A 23,531-nucleotide genomic window follows, 5' to 3' on the forward strand; every position below is an offset into this window, starting at 1 on the left:
CATTTCTTCTGGAGAGACTGTGGTATTTCAGAATGGCTGACAGTATCCCCATGAGGGTATGGGTAAGCAGTAATCCTAAGAGAAGAGGGGTATTACTAAGCTTGCATATAGGGGCTCATAAAAAATGATTGACACAGAGTTTGATTGTTTGTGGGCAAACGTTTATTGAACTGGGAGTGCTGATAACGTTTTTGGTAGTAACGTTTTTGAGGCTTTATTGGAGGGTACACTTGGCTTCTTTTTTTGGGTTAAAGAACCCACATGACTAGTTTCAGACCGCTCTGGTGCGGTTCATTTGGGCTGCAAAACATAGCGTGAGATGGGCAGAGCCTATTTTTGCGCCTCAGTTGCGCATTTGTATTTACAGAGCAAGCAGCAAGCTCCAACTCCGGTGGGCCCTTGTGGAAGTGTTGGGCTAAATCGAAGCTTTAACCCCGTTTTTCCAATCCCTGAGGGCAGGTAGGCGCCACAGCAGGACTGTGGCGAGGTGCAGGGGGTGTTTTTTCCGGATTTAGGCTTTATTAATTATCCGTTTTTTCACTGTAAAGGGTTAACTGTTCCTTTCCTTTTTGGGCAATCTTAGCTGCATATTTTGAATATTCATGCAAAAAATTTAAACGATTTGATTATTTTTAAGCTGTTTTTCAGAACGTGTATGCTTTTTTCTCTTAAAGGCGCAGTACCGTTTTTTAAGATTGTTATTTTTTTCACTAAATAATGTGTTTTCAAGCCTGTTTGTGTCATTACTAGCCTGTTTAACATGTCTGACATTTAGGAAAGCCAATGTTCAATGTGTTTGGAAGCCATTGTGGAACCCCCACTTAAAATGTGTCCCTCATGCACTGAAAGGGCAATTAATTGCAAAGAACATATTTTAGATGATAAAAGTATGTCGCAGGATGATTCTCAGTCAGAAGGGAATCAGGTTATGCCATCTAATTCTCCCCAAGTGTCACAACCATTAATGCCCGCACAAGCGACGCCAATTACTTCTAGTGCGTCTAATTCTTTCACCCTGCAAGATATGGCCGCAGTTATGAATACTACCCTCACAGAGGTATTATCTAAGCTGCCTGGGTTGCAGGGGAAGCGCAGTAGGTCCAGTGTGAGAGTAAATGCTGAGCCCTCTGACGCTTTATTAGCCATCTCCCATGTACCCTCACAATGTTCTGAGTTGGGGGTGAGGGATTTGCTGTCTGAGGGAGAGATTTCTGATTCAGGAAAGATGTTCCCTCAGACAGATTCAGATATGACGGCTTTTAAATTTAAGCTAGAGCACCTCCGCCTGTTGCTTAGGGAGATTTTAGCGACTCTGGATGATTGTGACCCTATTGTAGTTCCACCAGAGAAATTGTGTAAAATGGATAGATATCTAGAGGTTCCTACTTACACTAATGTTTTTCCGGTCCCTAAGAGGATTTCGGACATTGTTACAAAGGAGTGGGATAGACCAGGTATTCCCTTTTATCCCCCTCCTACTTTTAATAAAATGCTTCCCATATCAGACACCATTCGGGATTCGTGGCAGACGGTCCCTAAGGTTGAGGAAGCTATTTCTACCCTGGCTAAGCGTACAACTATACCTATTGAGGACAGTTGTGCTTTCAAAGATCCTATGGATAAAAAAATTAGAGGGTCTTCTAAAGAAAATATTTATTCATCAGGGTTTTCTTCTGCAACCTATAGCGTGCATTGTTCCTGTAACTACTGCAGCTGCGTTTTGGTTCGAGGCTCTAGAGGAGGCTCTTCAGGTTGAGACCCCATTAGATGATATTCTGGATAGAATTAGGGCTCTTAAGATAGCTAATTTTTTCATTACAGATGCCGCTTTTCAACTGGCTAAATTAGCGGCAAAGAATTCAGGTTTTGCCATTTTAGCGCGTAGAGCGTTATGGCTTAAGTCCTGGTCTGCTGACGTATCATCAAAATCTAAGCTTTTAGCCATCCCTTTCAAGGGTAAGACCCTATTTGGCCCTGAACTGAAAGAGATCATTTCAGACATCACTGGTGGAAAAGGCCATGCTCTTTCTCAGGATAAGACAAATAAGATGAGGACCAAACAAAATAATTTTCGTTCCTTTCGAAATTTCAAAGGTGGTCCCTCTACCTCTTCCCCTGCTGCAAAGCAGGAGGAGAATTTTGCTCAATCCAAGTCAGTCTGGAGACCTAACCAAACTTGGAACAAGGGTAAACAGGTCAAGAAGCCCGCTGCTGCCACCAAGACAGCATGAAGGGGCAGCCCCTGATCCGGGACCGGATCTAATAGGGGGCAGACTTTCTCTCTTTGCTCAGGCTTGGGCAAGAGACGTTCAGAACTCCTGGGCTTTAGAAATCGTGACCCAGGGGTATCTTCTAGATTTCAAGGATTCTCCTCCAAGGGGGAGATTCCATCTTTCTCGATTGTCTGTAAACCAGATAAAAAGAGAGTCGTTCTTACGCTGTGTAGAAGACCTACATACCATGGGAGTGATCTGCCCAGTTCTGAAAACAGAACAGGGGCAGGGGTTCTACTCTAATCTGTTTGTGGTTCCCAAAAAAGAGGGAATCTTCAGACCAATTTTAGATCTCAAGATCCTAAACAAATTCCTCAGAGTCCCATCCTTCAAGATGGAGACCATTCGGACTATTTTACCAATGATCCAGGAGGGTCAATATATGACCACCGTGGATTTAAAGGATGCGTATCTGCACATCCCTATCCACAAAGATCATCACCAGTTCCTCAGGTTCACTTTTCTGGACAAGCATTACCAGTTTGTTGGTTGGCCACAGCTCCCAGAATTTTCACAAAGGTGCTAGGGTTCCTTCTGGCGGTTCTAAGGCCGCGGGGCATAGCAGTGGCGCCTTATCTAGACGATATCTTAATTCAGGCGTCAACTTACCAACTAGCCAAATCTCACACGGACATCGTGTTGGCTTTTCTAAGATCTCACGGGTGGAAGGTGAACGTAAAAAAAGAGTTCACTTATCCCTCTCACAAGAGTTCCATTCCTGGGAACTCTGATAGATTCGGTAGAGATGAAAATTTTTCTGACGGAAGTCAGGAAATCAAAGATTTTAACCACCCGCTGAACTCTTCATTCCATTCTTCGGCCGTCTGTGGCTCAGTGTATGGAGGTAATCAGATTAATGGTAGCGGCAATGGACATAGTTCAATTTGCTGGCTTGCATCTCAGACCACTGCAACTATGCATGCTCAATCAGTGGAATGGGGATTATGCAAATTTATCTCCTCAGATAAGTCTGAAACAAGAGACCAGAGACTCTCTTCTTTGGTGGTTGTCACAGGATCATCTGTCCCAGGGAATGTGTTTCCGCAGGCCAGCATGGGTCATAGTGACAACAGACGGCAGCCTATTGGGCTGGTGTGCAGTCTGGAATTCCCTGAAAGCACAGGGTATGTGAACTCAGGAGGAGACTCTCCTCCCGATAAATATTCTAGAACTTAGAGCGATATTCAATGCGCTTCAGACGTGGCCTCAGCTGGCTTTGGCCAGATTCATAAGATTCCAGTCGGACAATATCACGACTGTAGCATATATCAATCATCAGGGGGGGAACAAAGAGTTCTCTAGCGATGATAGAGGTTTCCAAAACAATGGGCAGAGGCTCACTCTTGCCATCAATCAGCAATCTATATCCCAGGAGTGGAGAACTGGGAAGCGGATTTTCTAAGTCGTCAGATTTTTCATCCGGGGGAGTGGGAACTTCATCCGGAGGTGTTTGCACAATTGATTAATCAATGGGGCACACCAGAATTGGATCTGATGGCATCTCGTCAGAATGCCAAACTTCCTTGTTACGGGTCCAGATCAAGGGATCCTCAGGCAGTACTGATAGATGCTCTAGCAGTACCTTGGTCGTTCAACCTGGCTTATGTGTTTCCACCATTCCCTCTCCTTCCTCGTCTGATCGCCAGAATCAAACAGGAGAGAGCGTCAGTGATTTTGATAGCACCTGCATGGCCACGCAGGACTTGGTATGCAGATCTGGTGGACATGTCATCTCTGCCACTGAGACAGGACCTCATTCAGGGTCTGTTCCAACATCCAAATCTAGTTTCTCTGCGGCTGACTGAATGGAGATTGAACGCTTGATTTTATCCAAGCGGGGATTCTCTGAGTCGGTCATAGATACCTTGATTCAGGCTCGAAAGCCTGTAACTAGGAAAATTTATCATAAGATATGGCGTAAATATCTTTATTGGTGCAAATCCAAAGGCTACTCATGGAGTAAGAGCAGGATTCCTAAGATTTTGTCCTTTCTCCAAGAAGGATTGGAGAAGGGGTTATCAGCTAGTTCCTTAAAGGGACAGATGTCTGCGTCAATTTTACTGCACAAGCGTCTGACAGATGTTCCAGACGTTCACTCGTTCTGTCAGGCTTTAGTTAGAATCAAGCCTGTGTTTAAACCTGCTGCTCCGTCATGGAGTTTGAATTTAGTCTTAAAGTTCTTCAAGGGGTTCCGTTTGAACCTATGCATTCCATAGATATTAAGCTTCTATCTTGGAAAGTTCTGTTTTTAGTTGCTATCTCTTCGTCTTGAAGAGTTTCTGAACTATCTGCATTGCAATGCGACTCGCCTTACCTTGTTTTTCATGCTGATAAGGTGGTTTTGCGTACCAAACCTGGATTCCTTCCTAAGGTTGTTACTAATAAGAATATTAATCAAGAAATTGTTGTTCCTTCCCTGTGTCCTAATCCTTCCTCTAAGAAGGAGCGTCTTTTGCACAATTTGGACGTGGTTCGTGCCTTGAAGTTTTACTTGCAAGCGACCAAAGATTTCCGTCAAACATCTTCTCTGTTTGTTGTCTATTCTGGAAAACGTAGAGGTCAAAAAGCTACGGCTACCTCTCTTTCTTTTTGGCTGAAAAGCATCATCCGTTTGGCATACGAGACTGCTGGACAGCAGTATCCTGAAAGAATTACAGCTCACTCTACTAGAGCGGTGGCTTCCACATGGGCTTTTAAAAATGATGCTTCTGTTGAACAGATTTGTAAGGCTGCGACTTGGTCTTCACTTCATACTTTTTCCAAATTTTCCAAATTTGATACTTTTGCTTCTTCGGAGGCTATTTTTGGGAGAAAAGTTCTTTAGGCAGTGGTTCCTTCTGTTTAGCCATCTGTCTTGTCCCTCCCGTTCATCCGTGTCCTGTAGCTTTGGTATTGTATCCCACAAGTAAAGGATGAATCCGTGGACTCGTCGTATCTTATAGAAGAAAAGTAAATTTATGCTTACCTGATAAATTGATTTCTTCTGATACGACGAGTCCACGGCCCGCCCTGTCAATTTTAGACAGATTATATTTTTTTGATTCAAAACTTCAGTCACCTCTGCACCTTTTAGTTTCTCCTTTTTCTTCCTGTACCTTCGGTCAAATGACTGGGGGGTGGAGCTAAGGGAGGAGCTATATAGACAGCTCTGCTGTGGTGCTCTTTGCCACTTCCTGTTAGCAGGAGGATAATATCCCACAAGTAAAGGATGAATCAGTGGACTTGTTGTATCGTAGAAGAAATCAATTTATCAGGTAAGCATAAATTTACTTTTTTGGAAAGTACACCCCTTGGGGCATCAAATAAGGGCTACATGTGTATATATAGTACAAAATTGGAGTGCACAATATATAACTAAACACTTTGCTCAGAAAACTTTTTGTTTCTTAAACAAGTGCAATATTTGCTTATTTGTTACATACTCCAGTTTTGAGCTATAAATACAAATAAACCCTCATCTGATAGACCTGGGAGTGTAGTTTCTAAAAATGTATAGTTTAGTTGCCATATCTTAAAGTGAATGTCAACTTTCACGAATGAAAGCCCTGTTTTTAAAAATACTATTAGAAACAAGGGTACTTTTTTTTTTTTTATATACTTACATTTTATTCCTAGCAAGCGTAGAACACTGGAGCAGCGATTCCTCTGCCCACAGGACGTCTCTTCTTCAGAAATGACGAATCCGGCTTCTTCCAATCACGGCGTTGCCTCAGGCAATGTTTGCTCTGGGGGGGAAGCCATTATTGGAGGAAGCGGAATTCGTCATTTCTGGCGTAAGAAGAGACGACCTGGAGGCAGGGGAATCGCTGCTCCAGTTTTCCACGCTTGCTAGGAATAAAAGGTAAGTATTTTAAAAGAATGGCCTCATAGTAAACTTTCATGAATGAAAGTGCCCCCATTTTTAATAGTATTTTCTTCATAAACGGAATGAGTCCACAGCTGCATTTATTACTTTTGGGAATTCAGAACCTGGCCACCAGGAGGAGGCAGACACCCCAGCCAAAGACTTAAATATCCTTCCCCCATCCCCCAGTCATTCTTTGCCTTTCGTCCCAGGAGGTTGGCAGAGAAGTATCAGAAGTTTCGATAGTCTCTTATGGAGGGTAGTACTCTTCGAAATGGGACTGGAGTTTTAAGTAGTCCTGTCAGCCTCTCAGTGAGAGCCTGGATGAAAGTTAGTCCGGAGATACAGGGAGAGTCTTTCTGTGAAACCATCCCGACTCATGTTAAAAGCTCTACGAGCAGTCAGCGTTGACGAGTTTCGCTGCCTGCTTTCTTCTCTCAAGTCCATGTCAGAAGCGATGCTACTATCTGTCACACTTGAAGGGCCTTGTTCCTGTTCCACGGCGTAGATTCCGGTAAGATCGTTTCATTTTACTTTCATCATACTGTAATACAACTGTTTATCCGAGAGGGGCTACAACCTTTGGGGCAAAACTTTAACAGGCTCCTATTGTATCTTGGAATCAAGGGTTAATATCTCCTAAGGGGGGTTATTGAACAGAGGGGGGGCTTTAATCATGTTTGTTATGTGATTCTGTCTGCTAATGTGTAGGGATACTTAGGCTCATGGCTTTTTCGGAACATAACGGCCTATGGCAAGTGACGCGGCCTTTAAGGTTTGCCACGTTTCTTCATGGGCTGCACGGTACACCTTGTGACTGGGCGTGGTTACGTTTTTGCTCTCCATTTCCGCATTCCTGACTGTGTGGCGACAGAAAAATTCTGGTTCACTGGTGTCTAGGTCCTAGGAGTTGGTGAGTGCCCCAGCCATTGGAGGTGTAAGGTGCCGTTTATATTTTCTTATTGGTCCATTCTTTCAATTCCCAGTTATGGAGGATTCTGATTTTTTGGAGACGGATGTCTCTGATTCAGATTCTTCTACTTGCGAAGAATATGAATTGACCCGGGTGATACATGCCCATCAGTTATGTTCCTAATGCCTTTTTAGATTGCTCCGTTCCTCGGGATCGGGGAATCAGGGGTCCACTGAGCCATCCGCCTCTGGGGATGCTGTTTCTCACGAGCCGCGTTCCCTACAACCGTGCCTTACTACGCATGCAGGTGACCCAAATGCTGCTTATCCTTCTCAGGAAGGTTATCTACTACAAATATTTAGCCACACAGGTTTTGATGAGAAGAGTTTACAAAAATAAAATTGCATACAGTTAATTGTCAGGATTAAAAATATACACTTTTTTCTAATGTTTTGCTTTATTTTTCAAACATAACAAATACACATATAATAATAATATATTTTGAATCTGCAGTCTCTGCTGAAAACCCCCAATATATAGTTTGTATAGGTTATTCACACAAAACCAACTTCTAAAAGTGTGTGAATGTGAACTGCAACACAAAGTTCTAAACCAGCTTAGTACACAGGTGGGAAATGGCTTAGCAGATGTTTTAAGATACAGTACACAAGGTACACAGTTTTGGAAAGTACATCCCTTGGCGCATCAAATGAGGGGCTGCATGTATTGCTGGCACAAATTTGGAGTGCGTAAGATATAAATGAACATGTCGCTTTGTTTAATTTTTTTATTTAATTTTTTACAAGTGTAATATTTGCTTATTTGTTGTACACTTCAAATTTGTGATACAAATACAAATGAGACCTTATTTGATGCAGCTGGGGGTGTAGTTTCTAAAAAATATAGTTTTGTTGTCATATCTTAACTTCCCAGGCAGCCGAAGCTGGTTTAATTGCTGGCAACAATACATTAAATTTAAAGATGCTTTTTGTTAAGGTCTATCAAATTGACTCGTCGGCAGTAAAACAGTAGAAAAACATTTCTGCTTATTTCAGTTACCTACTGCAAATATTTAGCAACACAGGTTTTGATGACGGAGTCTAGAAAAATAAAATTACAAACTTATTTTTATTGAGTGTGGAGTAAAAAAATACACTTTTTTTTTCATATTTTATGCTTTATTTTTAAAACCTATTGAGACATACACATAATAATGGTATGTTTAGAATCTGCTAGGTCTGCTGAAAAAAACAATATATAGTTTGTATAGATTATTCACACAAACTTTACTTCTAAAAGTGTTTAAATGTGAACTGCAACAAAAAGCTCAAAACCATCTTAGCTTACAGGTGGGGAAAATGGCTTAGCAGCCAAAGGGTTTAACAACTTTCCAATTTATTTCTAATTTGCTTCATTCTCTTGATATCTTTTGTTGAAAAGCAGCAATGAACATGGATGAGCAAATAGCATGAGGCATATATGTGCAGCCACAAATCATCCGCTCCTGAGGCTACCTAGGTATCCGTTTCAACAAATGATACCTAGAGAATGAAACAAATTAGATAATAGAAGTAAATAGGAAAGTTGTTTAAAATTGCATGCTCTATCTGATGCATGAAAAAATGGGTTTTATGGACCTTTAATCTCATAAAAAAATGTTTTTGCTACATTTAAAATATATATATAAACAAAGTATAGGATGTCGTCGGGTAACTGCAGCACAATCACTTCCTTTGTGCCAGTTTGGTATTAACTTCATGGCCCTCTTGTCTTGCAGGCATCTGCGTAAATAACAACCAGAACTATATGAGGAATGGGACGGACTCCAATAGATCTTCCCTCTACTCATCTGGCTCTGTGCGGCTCTCCACCAACAGGTCTCCAGGCAATGACAGGCTTGTGCTGTTAGTGTGTAACAGAGCGTACAGCGGACAGCATGGCAGGAGGTAAATGTATCGGCTGAATTCACTAATATAATCCATCCATAAAGAGGAAACCAAAACCATGAATATTCTAGGGCAGGGTTCTTCAAACTTTTTTTCCATGACCCGGTGCCACAATACCACATACCTTCACAACCCTATTTTTATGCTTGGTCTGAAAATTTCTGAAATAATATACGAGATAGCTGCATTTTTTTGGTGAAGGGAGTACAATGTGTGCATACTTTATTCCTGATTATAGTCAAACTTAAGTGTTGTGAAAGGTAATAACACACACACATACTCGTATAAAACACACGCTCGCATACAACACACACCACATATACTCTCATACAACACACACACTCACTCACATACAGCAGACACCCACACCAAACACTCTCATACAACACATACACCACCCAAGCAAACTCATTCAGCACACACCACACACACACTCTCATACCGCACACACACTCTCATACCGCACACACCCCCCAAACACTCATACCGCACACACCCCCCAAACACTCATACCGCACACACACACACCAAACACTCATACCGCACACATACACACCACTCATACCGCACACACACACACCAAACACTCATACCGCACACACACACACCAAACACTCTCATACCACACACACCAAACGCTCATACCTCACATACAACACATACCACACACTCTCATATAATATACACCACACACACACTCTTATACAACACACACACCATACACACACTCTTATACAACACACACACCATACACACACTCTTATACAACACACACACCATACACACACTTATACCATACACACACTCTTATACAACACACACACCATACACACACTCTTATACAACACACACACTCTTATACAACACACACAAGTCACGACCCAGTAAACATGGTGTTGCAACCTAGTAATGGATCCCAACCCGTGGTTTGAAGAACCTTGTTCTAGGGAAACTTAAAGCTAAAGACACTTCTCTTGGATCCTTAACTGTTTTGTACACTTCTCTAGATTTGGACAACCATTTGTTCTACATTTGGAGAGGAACGTCACTTGGGATATTCTGCAAAAAGAGATCTTGGAAAAGATGCAGTACTCCTTGCGCCCCTCTGTATGTGTTCAGGTTAGTGCCAGGTAGATAGTTTTGGCCCAAGTATGTCACATTACAGCAATCCTGGTGTCTGTATTTATTGGTTAAAAGATAAGTCGTTTTAAATGTAGTTGGTACAGAAGTGTAACATAAGATGTGTCGATCACAAACTGTTTAAAATAATACAAAAAATGTGATTAAGTGCAAATAATAAATAAAGCCAAATATGCAATATATATGTAGGATACACTGTCCTAGGTTTTAAGTATTATGCACTTATCACAATCTTTGTATTAAACATAGTTTATGTAAACACTACATTTAAAACTGTAATTTGTTTGCACAATTTGCAGGGTTTTGCTGTTGCTATTCATATCATTTTTAAATTATCCCCCTCTAAGCAATCACTTTGTCGGGTGTTTGAGAGTCAGACAAACTCCAGCATTATTAAAATGGCATTTAGTGCTTATATTATTTTTAAGTGAATTCCATTTTCTTGCTATGTGTTTGACCCCAACTAAGAAGTATACATGCAAAGTCACACGTGTATTTCAATAGATGAAGATAATGCCAGTGATTGGAGAGTATGTATGTACGCTGCTCGTGATTGGCTCACAGTTCATAAACAAAACTGGTGCAACATTAAGAAGAGGACATTTTGTTTAAAAATAAAGTCCTCTAATAATATAGAAGCATTATTTTGTACTTTAGAATAGCCTTTCAATTATGAGGTATGTCTCTTTGAAGGGAGTGTACACTATATGCTTTGTTTTAATTTAAGCATTTTATTAGGAGTTTAAACATTTTGAGTTTATTTCCCTTAAAGGAAGATTAAACAGTAAATACGTGCTAGATAGGAAACACTATGTATGTGGACACCTCTACTAATTATTCTGTTCAGGTGTTTCTGTCACACCCATGTGTGCCGCAGGTAGATAAAGCGCACTACATAGTCATGACATCTCCATTGGCAGTACAATGAGTTGTGCTGAAGAGCTGTAATACGATGTCATCTTTGCTTAAAGTTAGTTTGTAATATTTCTGCCCTTCTGGATTCGTCTTGGTCGACTGTAAATGCTATTATTGTAAGTTTGAAGAGTCTAGGAGTAACAACCATGCAAACTCAGAGCGCAGGGCTGCCGGAGTGCTGAAGTGTGTAGCTCGTAAAAATGATCTGTTGCATCACTCGCTACAGAGTTCCAAACTGCCTCCGGAAGCAACATCAGCACAAGAACTGTGCGTTGGGCGCTTCATGAAATTGGTTTCCATGGCCGAGCAACTGTACACATGCCTCAGATATATGTGCGCAATGCCAAGCGTCAGCTGAGTGGTGTAAAAATGCGTTGTCACTGGACTCTGGAAATATGTTATCTGGGACGATGAAACGTACCTCACTATCTGGCAATCTGATTGAAGAATCTGGGTCTGGCAGATGCCAGGCGAAGAACGCATAGTGCCTACAGTGAATATTAGTGGAGGAGGCATAATGGTCTTGTGGTGTTTTTCAGGTGTTGTCTACGCCCTTAGTTCAAGTGACTAGTTGTCTTAAAGGGACACAAAAAACGAAATTTTTCTTTCATGATTTCGGTAGAACATACAATTTTAAACTTCTTTCCAGTTTACTTCAATTATCACATTTTTTTCATTCTCTTGGTATCATTTATTGAAGGAGCAGCAATGCACTACTGGTTTCTAACTGAACACATGGGTGAGCCAATGACAATTGAGATATATATACAGCCACCAATCTGCAGCTGGAACATAGATAAACCTTTCAGCAAAGGATAACAAGAGAAGGAAGCAAATTAAATAATAATAATGCTTTGTCTAAATCATTGTGTAATTGTGACTTTACCGTCCCTTTAAAGTGAAGGTAAATTTTGACGAATTAGTGCCCGGTTTTTAATAATCCTATTAAAAACAAGGGCACTTTAATTCATCAAAATTGACATTTCTTTCATGTAATTAGCAAGAGTCCATGAGCTAGTGACGTATGGGATATACATTCCTACCAGGAGGGGCAAAGTTTCCCAAACCTCAAAATGCCTATAAATACACCCCTCACCACACCCACAATTCAGTTTTACAAACTTTGCCTCCGATGGAGGTGGTGAAGTAAGTTTGTGCTAGATTCTACGTTGATATGCGCTCCGCAGCAAGTTGGAGCCCGGTTTTCCTCTCAGCGTGCAGTGAATGTCAGAGGGATGTGAGGAGAGTATTGCCTATTTGAATGCAGTGATCTCCTTCTACGGGGTCTATTTCATAGGTTCTCTGTTATCGGTCGTAGAGATTCATCTCTTACCTCCCTTTTCAGATCGACGATATACTCTTATATATACCATTACCTCTGCTGATTCTCGTTTCAGTACTGGTTTGGCTTTCTACAAACATGTAGATGAGTGTCCTGGGGTAAGTAAATCTTATTTTCTGTGACACTCTAAGCTATGGTTGGGCACTTTGTTTATAAAGTTCTAAATATATGTATTCAAACATTTATTTGCCTTGACTCAGAATGTTCAACTTTCCTTATTTTCAGACAGTCAGTTTCATATTTGGGATAATGCATTTGATTTAATCATTTTTTCTTACCTTCAAAAATTTGACTCTTCCCTGTGGGCTGTTAGGCTCGCGGGGGCTGAAAATGCTTCATTTTATTGCGTCATTCTTGGCGCGGACTTTTTTGGCGCAAAAAATTCGTTTCCGGCGTCATACGTGTCGCCGGAAGTTGCGTCATTTTTTGACGTTATTTTGCGCCAAAAATGTCGGCGTTCCGGATGTGGCGTCATTTTGGCGCCAAAAAGCATTTAGGCGCCTAATAATGTGGGCGTCTTATTGGCGCGAAAAATATGGGCGTCGCTTTTGTCTCCACATTATTTAAGTCTCATTTTTCATTGCTTCTGGTTGCTAGAAGCTTGTTCTTTGGCATTTTTTCCCATTCCTGAAACTGTCATTTAAGGAATTTGATCAATTTTGCTTTATATATATGTTGTTTTTTCTCTTACATATTGCAAGATGTCTCACGTTGCATCTGAGTCAGAAGATACTACAGGAAAATCGCTGTCTAGTGCTGGATCTACCAAAGCTAAGTGTATCTGCTGTATACTTTTGGTAGCTATTCCTCCAGCTGTTGTTTGTATTGATTGTCATGACAAACTTGTTAAAGCAGATAATATTTCCTTTAGTAAAGTACCATTGCCTGTTGCAGTTCCTTCAACATCTAAGGTGCAGAATGTTCCTGATTTTGTTTCTGAATCCATAAAGAAGGCTATGTCTGTTATTTCTCCTTCTAGTAAACGTAAAAAATATTTTAAAACTTCTCTCCCTACAGATGAATTTTTAAATGAACATCATCATTCTGATTCTGATGACTCTTCTGGTTCAGAGGATTCTGTCTCAGAGGTTGATGCTGATAAATCTTCATATTTATTTAAAATGGAATTTATTCGTTCTTTACTTAAAGAAGTACTAATTGCTTTAGAAATAGAGGATTCTGGTCCTCTTGATACTAATTCTAAACGTTTGGATAAGGTATTTAAAGCTCCTGTGGTTATTCCAGAAGTTTTTCCTGTTCCTAATGCTATTTCTGCAGTAATTTCCAAAGAATGGGATAAATTGGGTAAATTCATTTACTCCTTCTAAACGTTTTAAGCGATTATATCCTGTGCCGTCTGACAGATTAGAATTTTGGGACAAAATCCCTAAAGTTGATGGGGCTATTTCTACCCTTGCTAAACGTACTACTATTCCTACGTCAGATGGTACTTCGTTTAAGGATCCTTTAGATAGGAAAATTGAATCCTTTCTAAGAAAAGCTTATCTGTGTTCAGGTAATCTTCTTAGACCTGCTATATCTTTGGCTGATGTTGCTGCAGCTTCAACTTTCTGGTTGGAAACTTTAGCGCAACAAGTAACACATCATGATTCTCATGATATTATTATTCTTCTACAGCATGCTAATAATTTTATCTGTGATGCCATTTTTGATATTATCAGAGTTGATGTCAGGTTTATGTCTCTAGCTATTTTAGCTAGAAGAGCTTTATGGCTTAAAACTTGGAATGCTGATATGGCTTCTAAATCAACTTTACTTTCCATTTCTTTCCAGGGTAACAAATTATTTGGTTCTCAGTTGGATTCCATTATTTCAACTGTTACTGGTGGGAAAGGAACTTTTTTTACCACAGGATAAAAAATCTAAAGGTAAAAGCAGGGCTAATAATCGTTTTCGTTCCTTTCGTTTCAACAAAGAACAAAAGCCTGATCCTTCATCCTCAGGAGCAGTTTCAGTTTGGAAACCATCTCCAGTATGGAATAAATCCAAGCCAGCTAGAAAGGCAAAGCCTGCTTCTAAGTCCACATGAAGGTGCGGCCCTCATTCCAGCTCAGCTGGTAGGGGGCAGGTTACGTTTTTTCAAGGAAATTTGTATCAATTCTGTTCACAATCTTTGGATTCAGAGCATTGTTTCAGAAGGGTACAGAATTGGTTTCAAGATGAGACCTCCTGCAAAGAGATTTTTTCTTTCCCGTGTCCCAGTAAATCCAGTAAAAGCTCAAGCATTTCTGAAATGTGTTTCAGATCTAGAGTTGACTGGAGTAATTATGCCAGTTCCAGTTCCGGAACAGGGGATGGGGTTTTATTCAAATCTCTTCATTGTACCAAAGAAGGAGAATTCCTTCAGACCAGTTCTGGATCTAAAAATATTGAATCGTTATGTAAGAATACCAACGTTCAAGATGGTAACTGTAAGGACTATCTTGCCTTTTGTTCAGCAAGGGAATTATATGTCCACAATAGATTTACAGGATGCATATCTGCATATTCCGATTCATCCAGATCATTATCAGTTCCTGAGATTCTCTTTTCTGGACAAGCATTACCAGTTTGTGGCTCTGCCGTTTGGCCTAGCTACAGCTCCAAGAATTTTTACAAAGGTTCTCGGTGCCCTTCTGTCTGTAATCAGAGAACAGGGTATTGTGGTATTTCCTTATTTGGACGATATCTTGGTACTTGCTCAGTCTTTACATTTAGCAGAATCTCATACGAATCGACTTGTGTTGTTTCTTCAAGATCATGGTTGGAGGATCAATTTACCAAAAAGTTCTTTGATTCCTCAGACAAGGGTAACCTTTCTGGGTTTCCAGATGGATTCAGTGTCCATGACTCTGTCTTTAACAGACAAGAGACGTCTAAAATTGATTGCAGCTTGTCGAAACCTTCAGTCACAATCATTCCCTTCGGTAGCCTTATGCATGGAAATTCTAGGTCTTATGACTGCTGCATCGGACGCGATCCCCTTTGCTCGTTTTCACATGCGACCTCTTCAGCTCTGTATGCTGAAGCAATGGTGCAAGGATTACACGAAGATATCTCAATTAATATCTTTAAAACCGATTGTTCGACACTCTCTAACATGGTGGACAGATCACCATCGTTTAATTCAAGGGGCTTCTTTTGTGCTTCCGACCTGGACTGTATTTTCAACAGATGCAAGTCTCACAGGTTGGGGAGCTGTGTGGGGATCTCTGACGGCACAAGGAGTTTGGGAATCTCAGGAGGTGAGATTACCGATCAATATTTTGGAACTCCGTGCAATTTTCAGAGCTCTTCAGTTTTGGCCTCTTCTGAAGAGAGAATCGTTCATTTGTTTTCAGACAGACAATATCACAACTGTGGCATACATCAATCATCAAGGAGGGACTCACAGTCCTCTGGCTATGAAAGAAGTATCTCGAATTTTGGTTTGGGCGGAATCCAGCTCCTGTCTAATCTCTGCGGTTCATATCCCAGGTATAGACAATTGGGAAGCGGATTATCTCAGTCGCCAAACGTTGCATCCGGGCGAATGGTCTCTTCACCCAGAGGTATTTCTTCAGATTGTTCAAATGTGGGAACTTCCAGAAATAGATCTGATGGCGTCCCATCTAAACAAGAAACTTCCCAGGTATCTGTCCAGATCCCGGGATCCTCAGGCGGAGGCAGTGGATGCATTATCACTTCCTTGGAAGTATCATCCTGTCTATATCTTTCCGCCTCTAGTTCTTCTTCCAAGAGTAATCTCCAAGATTCTGAAGGAATGCTCGTTTGTTCTGCTGGTAGCTCCGGCATGACCTCACAGGTTTTGGTATGCGGATCTTGTCCGGATGGCCTCTTGCCAACCGTGGACTCTTCCGTTAAGACCAGACCTTCTGTCACAGGGTCCTTTTTTCCATCAGGATCTGAAATCCTTAAATTTAAAGGTATGGAGATTGAACGCTTGATTCTTGGTCAAAGAGGTTTCTCTGACTCTGTGATTAATACTATGTTACAGGCTCGTAAATCTGTATCTCGAGAGATATATTATAGAGTCTGGAAGACTTATATTTCTTGGTGTCTTTCTCATCATTTTTCTTGGCATTCTTTTAGAATACCGAGAATTTTACAGTTTCTTCAGGATGGTTTAGATAAGGGTTTGTCCGCAAGTTCTTTGAAAGGACAAATCTCTGCTCTTTCTGTTCTTTTTCACAGAAAGATTGCTATTCTTCCTGATATTCATTGTTTTGTACAAGCTTTGGTTCGTATAAAACCTGTTAAGTCAATTTCTCCTCCTTGGAGTTTGAATTTGGTTCTGGGAGCTCTTCAAGCTCCTCCGTTTGAACCTATGCATTCATTGGACATTAAATTACTTTCTTGGAAAGTTTTGTTCCTTTTGGCCATCTCTTCTGCCAGAAGAGTTTCTGAATTATCTGCTCTTTCTTGTGAGTCTCCTTTTCTGATTTTTCATCAGGATAAGGCGGTGTTGCGAACTTCTTTTGAATTTTTACCTAAAGTTGTGAATTCCAACAACATTAGTAGAGAAATTGTGGTTCCTTCATTATGTCCTAATCCTAAGAATTCTAAGGAGAAATCGTTGCATTCTTTGGATGTTGTTAGAGCTTTGAAATATTATGTTGAAGCTACGAAATCTTTCCGTAAGACTTCTAGTTTATTTGTTATCTTTTCCGGTTCTAGAAAAGGCCAGAAAGCTTCTGCCATTTCTTTGGCATCTTGGTTGAAATCTTTAATTCATCTTGCCTATGTTGAGTCGGGTAAAACTCCGCCTCAAAGAATTACAGCTCATTCTACTAGGTCAGTTTCTACTTCCTGGGCGTTTAGGAATGAAGCTTCGGTTGACCAGATTTGCAAAGCAGCAACTTGGTCCTCTTTGCATACTTTTACTAAATTCTACCATTTTGATGTATTTTCTTCTTCTGAAGCAGTTTTTGGTAGAAAAGTACTTCAGGCAGCGGTTTCAGTTTGAATCTTCTGCTTATGTTTTTCGTTAAACTTTATTTTTGGGTGTGGATTATTTTCAGCAGGAATTGGCTGTCTTTATTTTATCCCTCCCTCTCTAGTGACTCTTGTGTGGAAAGATCCACATCTTGGGTAATCATTATCCCATACGTCACTAGCTCATGGACTCTTGCTAATTATATGAAAGAAAACATAATTTATGTAAGAACTTACCTGATAAATTCATTTCTTTCATATTAGCAAGAGTCCATGAGGCCCGCCCTTTTTTTGTGGTGGTTATGTTTATTGTATAAAGCACAATTATTCCAATTCCTTATTTTATATGCTTTCGCACTTTTTTATCACCCCACTTCTTGGCTATTCGTTAAACTGAATTGTGGGTGTGGTGAGGGGTGTATTTATAGGCATTTTGAGGTTTGGGAAACTTTGCCCCTCCTGGTAGGAATGTATATCCCATACGTCACTAGCTCATGGACTCTTGCTAATATGAAAGAAATGAATTTATCAGGTAAGTTCTTACATAAATTATGTTTTCAAGCGCTTTCTTCAAAAACTTACCTTTTAATCCTGAGAGCCACTACAGCGCTTCCTCCACCCGTCGCAAGCCCTCTTTGGGGGTCCAAGACGACGAATCCGGCTTCATCCAATCTCAGCGTTCCCTCAGACCATGATCCCCTGAGGGAACGGCGTGATTGGAGGAAGCCGGATTTGTCATTTCTGACGTAAGCAAAGGCTTCCGACGGCCGAGGGTTTCGATGGAGCAGCTTTCAGGATTAAAAGGTAAGTTTTTAATGAAAACGCTTGAAATATTAATTTTGATGAATTAAAGTGCCCTTGTTTTTAATACGATTATTAAAAACCGGGCACTTATTCGTCATTGACCTTCACGTTAATGCTACAGGATACAAAGACATTTTAGACAATTGGGTACTTCCAACTTTGTGGACTTCTTGTGGAAAGTCTTCCCAGAAGAGTGGCAGCTGTTATCGCTGAAAAAGAGGGGGGGGGGTGCAACTCGGTATTAATACCCATGGTGTCCATATACTTTTGGCCATATAATGTATATTCAAAGCAAAGATTAGGCAGAGAGTAATATGTAAATGTATTTTATTTTTAATTTTAATAGTTGTTTAAACATTGAAATAATAAATGTATAGCTATAGGGGCCGATTTATCAAGTGTCTGGCGGACATGATCTGCTGTAGAGATCAAGTCCGCCAGACATCGATAAATGCCGACAGCATAAGCTGTCGGCATTTATCATTGTTTAAGCAATTCTGGTGAACTGCTTGTGCAATGCTGCCCCTGCAGATTCGCAGCAGGGGATGTCAATCAACCCAATAGTATGAGATTGGGCTGATTGATGTCTGCAGTCTCAGAGGCAGAGGACGAGTTAAGGAACAGCGGTCTTAAGACTTCAGCTTCTTAACTCCTGTTTCCGGCGAGCCTGAAGGCTCGTGCGGAAACAGGTGCATTAGGCACAATACAGGCCATGATAAATTGGCCCCATAGTGTCTATAAAGCAGTGGTGTAACCTAGGTTTCTTTGTTTACTGAGTGCAATTAAAGACACTTCTAAATGAGTGTGAAGCTAATGACTTGTGGAATTTAGCAGTTTTAAGTCTGATCTGCACTTCATTTTAACAGGAATTGGAAAGTTCACAATTTTTAGAATTTACTTACAAGAAAAAGGAGATGAAATTGGAAGTATATTGTAAAGTTTATTTACTACATACGAACAGGCTTTAATTTAATATGTGTTCTTTATGTTGTAGGTGTGTCCATTTAGTCTGCGGGTAGTAACGGCAGTTGGAATAACCTACCTTTTGCCTCAGGAAGAAAAGCCCCTTTGTCACCCTACTGTGGAAAGGTAAACACTGCAACATCTGTATTATGAAAAAGAAGAGTCTAGTCAGCGGACACAGTCGTTGTTTGTTCAAACTGAATTTTCTTTTAGTGTCCTGCCTTTTAAAGGGACATGAGTCAGAGCATTCCATTTTAATCCGCATTCTAATTTACTTCTATTATCAAATATTCTTTGCTCTTTTTGTATCTTTTATTGAAAAGCATGGATGTAAGCTCAGGAGTTGGCACTATATGGTAGAAGAATTAGTCCACATACACTTATCTCATGGGGATACTAGAATGAGGGTTACACAGATAACACTTCATAAATTCTTCCCTTCCTACACTTCTCTCCCATCTCTCTACCTACTATTCCTGTGTTGCTAGGTCATAGTAAAGTATAGCTTCCCATACCCTCTGGAACTTTAATCCCCTCCAATCTGTCACCCTGCTGTTTAGATAACTGGTTACAGGTCATTTTCAATTCAGACTGCACTTCTATTTTTTGTCCAACAGAGGGTACTGTTTACTCTTTTTGTTTCATCCACCTTTCCCTTTCTAGTTCCCAACAGAGTTAGCTAAACACTGATCAGCCACAACATTAAAACCACTTACAGGGGAAGTGAATAACATTGATTATATCCTCACAATGGCACCTGTGAAGAGGTGGGATATATTAGGCAACAAGTGTGAACTGTTCTTGAATTTCATGTGTTGGAAGCAGGAAAAATAGGCAATCAATAAGATCTGAGTGACTTTGACAAGGGCCAAATATTGATGGCTAGACGACTGGGTCAGAGCATCTCTAAAACGTCAGCTCTTGTGGGGTGTTCCCAGTATGCAGTGGTTAGTACCTACCAAAAGTGGTGCAAAGAAGTACAACCGGTAAAACAGTGTCAGGGTCATGGGCACCCAAGGCTCATTGATGCACGTGGGGAGCGAAGGCTTGCCCGTCTGGTCCAATCACACAGAAGAGCTACTGCAGCTAAGATCGCTGAAAAAATAATGCTGGCCATGATACAAAGGTGTCAGAACACACAGGGCATTGCAGATTTTTTTTTCTTCTTGGTCTCCTTGATCCTCTGTTCTGCCCCAGTTTTCCTTCTCAGCACTTTAGTTGCCAAGACCTATCTATATCGCTGGTAGTTACAGCACATAAACCATTCAGTGAGACGAGCGCTGCTCATTTTGCACCAACTTACCATTTTCCACAAGTTTTCTGCTGAAGTCATATTAGCAATATTACCAAATAAACACACTAGCATTATGCTCAGGGATTTAAATGTACTTTCATTTTTTGGCCTATTTTTCTTATTTGGCTCCACATTCTGGAAGGACCTGGCATTGATCCTTGTCCTGGTACATCAGGGACAGGATAACCCACAAAAAGCTGTTTAAAGGAACACTCGATCAAAATTAAACTTTCATTATTCAGCTAGAGCATGCCATTTTAAACAACTTTCAAATTTACTTCCATTTAAAAAATGTGCACAGTCTTTTAATATTTAAAAATTTAGAGTCAACATCTCCTACTGAGCATGTGCAAGAATAAGTGTGTATGCATTTATGAATGGCTGATGGCTGTCACATGGTACGTGTATGCATTTGTGATTAGCTGATGGCTGTCACATGGTACAGGGGTAGTGGAAAGAGACATAAGTTTTAAAATTGTCTGGAACTAAATATAATACTCATTTGAAGTTCAGACTAAGTGCTATTGCATTGTCTTGTTCACTTGCATTTGTTGATTATGCAAATCTTCTTTGTTGACTGGTCCTTTAGTTTAAAGCTAAAGTATCCCTAACAATCTGAGAAGCTTTGCTTGTGCTGCACTGCAGAGGTACCATTCGCTTACACTTATGCTTATGCAGCTGCCTATTGGTGGGTTTCATGGCCCTGCCCCTCACACTAGGAATCTATCAAATCTTGAAAGGCCAATCAATCTGTTCTATCCATCCTATTTATGAGTGATCTAAGGAGTCCCGTTTTCAAGTCTATACAATTGCGATATTTTTTGTTTCTTATTATGAGCACAATTTTCAGTCCTAAAGGATCATGTGGCAAATATTAAAGGGGCGGTTTACTTAAAAATGTATTTTTGTTTGCAAAGAAAGATAATCCCTTTATTACCCATTGCCCAGTTTTGCATTTGATGATAATAGTAAAATTGCATGCCCTATCTGAATCATGAAAGTTTAATTTTGACTAGACTGTCCCTTTAAAACAATTCAAGTGGTTATACATAATCCTTTCTCACTTTCAGGAACAAAAAAAATATGCGGGAGTGCCGTATGGCTAAGGCGCTGATTGGAGAACAGTTCAAACAATTATCTCACTAAAAAAATTAGTTTTAAAGTTGGTGTCCGGAGTGAGTGTTATTTGAATTTCAATGCTACATTAAAAAGTTATAGCGCATCTTTATTACAACTGGAGAATTAAACTCCATCTAAAATATCACTTACATTCCTGATATGTTTTTATAAAGCGGAAAGTTTACTATCACTTTTAACTCAAAATCTAATTCTACACTATTTGTAATTAGGCATAGTGAGGTCATTTAGCAGTGCGCTACTCTGAGCTTTGTTCAGGGCCTACACGCTGGAATTCAAGGCTTCTCTTATGACATCTCATTTCAGGATCTTTTCTTTTTCTTTATATCCCCCCTCAACATGCCCAGATTTTTCCTTGTTTCATTCATTTTACAGTTGTCTTGGTGTCCCAGTATTCCAGGCATTTTCCTTGTTTTTGTGCATTATCCTTTTCCTACCTTTATCTCACTTAAAGGGACAGTGTAGTCAAAATTAAGCTTTAATGATTCAGATAGAACATTCAATTTTAGATTACTTATCAATAACATTTTCTTTGTTCTCCTAGTATTCTTTGTTGAAAGCTAAACCTAGGTAGGCCCATATGCTAATTTCCAAGCCCTTGAAGGCCGCCTCTTTTTCCCCCCCAGTGCATTTGGACCAATTTTACAGCTATATAGCGCTAGTTCATGTGTGCCATATAGATAACATTGTTCTCACTCCTGTGGAGTTATTTATATGGCCAGCACTGATTGGCTAAAATTAAGTCTGGCAAAAGAACTTAGAAATGGGGGCAGTATGCAGAGGCTTATTTACAAGGTAATCACAGAGGTAAAAAGTATATTAACCCCTTAACGACCAAGGACATTCAGGGTACGTCCTACAAAAACTGCTAGTTAATGACCAAGGACGTACCCTGCACATCCTCAGTGTTTCCAAGCTCTGGAAGCGATGGTGATCACTTTCATCCGCTTTCAGGGTATTGCAGCGATGCCTCAATATTGAGGCATCGTGCAATACCCTTTTTAAGCACACCGATGCAGAGAGGTCTGCATCGGCCAGCGATGGTGCCAATCGTTGGTGGTGTGGGAGAGATACGAGGGAGGTGGGTGGGCGGTCCATCGCTGGATCACTTCCTCTGGTCGTGGATCCTGTTATGGTAGTGTGCGTGCTACTTAGTACACTTGGTACATGAGGGAGGGGGGGATAGGTCTTGGGGAAAAGGGATCTGGGAGGGGGAGGGTATTAAGGGGGGGCAGCTACACTATGTAAAAAATGGAATTATTAATTTTTTTATTTTAAAACGGCTCAATTTTAGTGCAAAGTTACCTAAGATGGCTGCAAATAGTAAGAGGGGGGAGGTTAAGAGAGCTGTGTTGGGGGGAACCTACACTGCGGAATTTTTTTTTAATATATATATATTTTTTTTTTTCATGTAATTAGCAAGAGTCCATGATCTAGTGACGTATGGGATATACATTCCTACCAGGAGGGGCAAAGTTTCCCAAACCTTAAAATGCCTATAAATACACCCCTCACCACACCCACAATTCAGTTTTACAAACTTTGCCTCCCATGGAGGTGGTGAAGTAAGTTTGTGCTAGATTCTACATTGATATGCGCTTCGCAGCAGGCTGAAGCCCGGTTTTCCTCTGAGTGCAGTGAATGTCAGAGGGATGTGAAGAGAGAATTGCCTATTTGAATACAATGGTCTTCCTCTAGGGGGATCTATTTCATAGCTTCTCTGTTATCGGTCGTAGAGATTTCTTCTCCTACCTCCCTTTTCAGATCGACGATATACTCTTATATACCATTACCTCTACTGATTCTCGTTTTAGTACTGGTTTGGCTATCTACTATATGTAGATGAGTGTCCTTGGGTAAGTAAGTCTTATTTTTTGTGACACTCTAAGCTATGGTTGGGCACTTTATATGTAAAGTTCTAAATATATGTCTTTAAACTTATATTTGCCATGATTCAGGATAATCAGTATTCCTTCATTCAGACTGTCAGTTTCATTATTTGGGATAATGCATATGAATAAATAT

At 40.4% G+C, this 23,531-nt stretch overlaps 1 protein-coding gene across 1 annotated transcript in view; it reads left to right on the plus strand.

Moving 5' to 3' along the window:
• The window catches only part of USP31 (ubiquitin specific peptidase 31), a 118,137-nt gene that overhangs the window by 37,499 nt on the left and 57,107 nt on the right, over positions 1–23,531 (plus strand). Inside the window, exons 7-9 of the mRNA XM_053694398.1 lie at positions 8,808–8,976; positions 9,984–10,095; positions 19,107–19,201. Coding sequence (XP_053550373.1) covers positions 8,808–8,976; positions 9,984–10,095; positions 19,107–19,201 — 376 coding nt within the window. The remainder of the gene's footprint in view (positions 1–8,807; positions 8,977–9,983; positions 10,096–19,106; positions 19,202–23,531) is intronic.

Source organism: Bombina bombina, chromosome 11 (assembly GCF_027579735.1).
Source record: "Bombina bombina isolate aBomBom1 chromosome 11, aBomBom1.pri, whole genome shotgun sequence".
In the NCBI taxonomy this organism is placed as follows: Eukaryota; Metazoa; Chordata; class Amphibia; order Anura; family Bombinatoridae; genus Bombina; species Bombina bombina.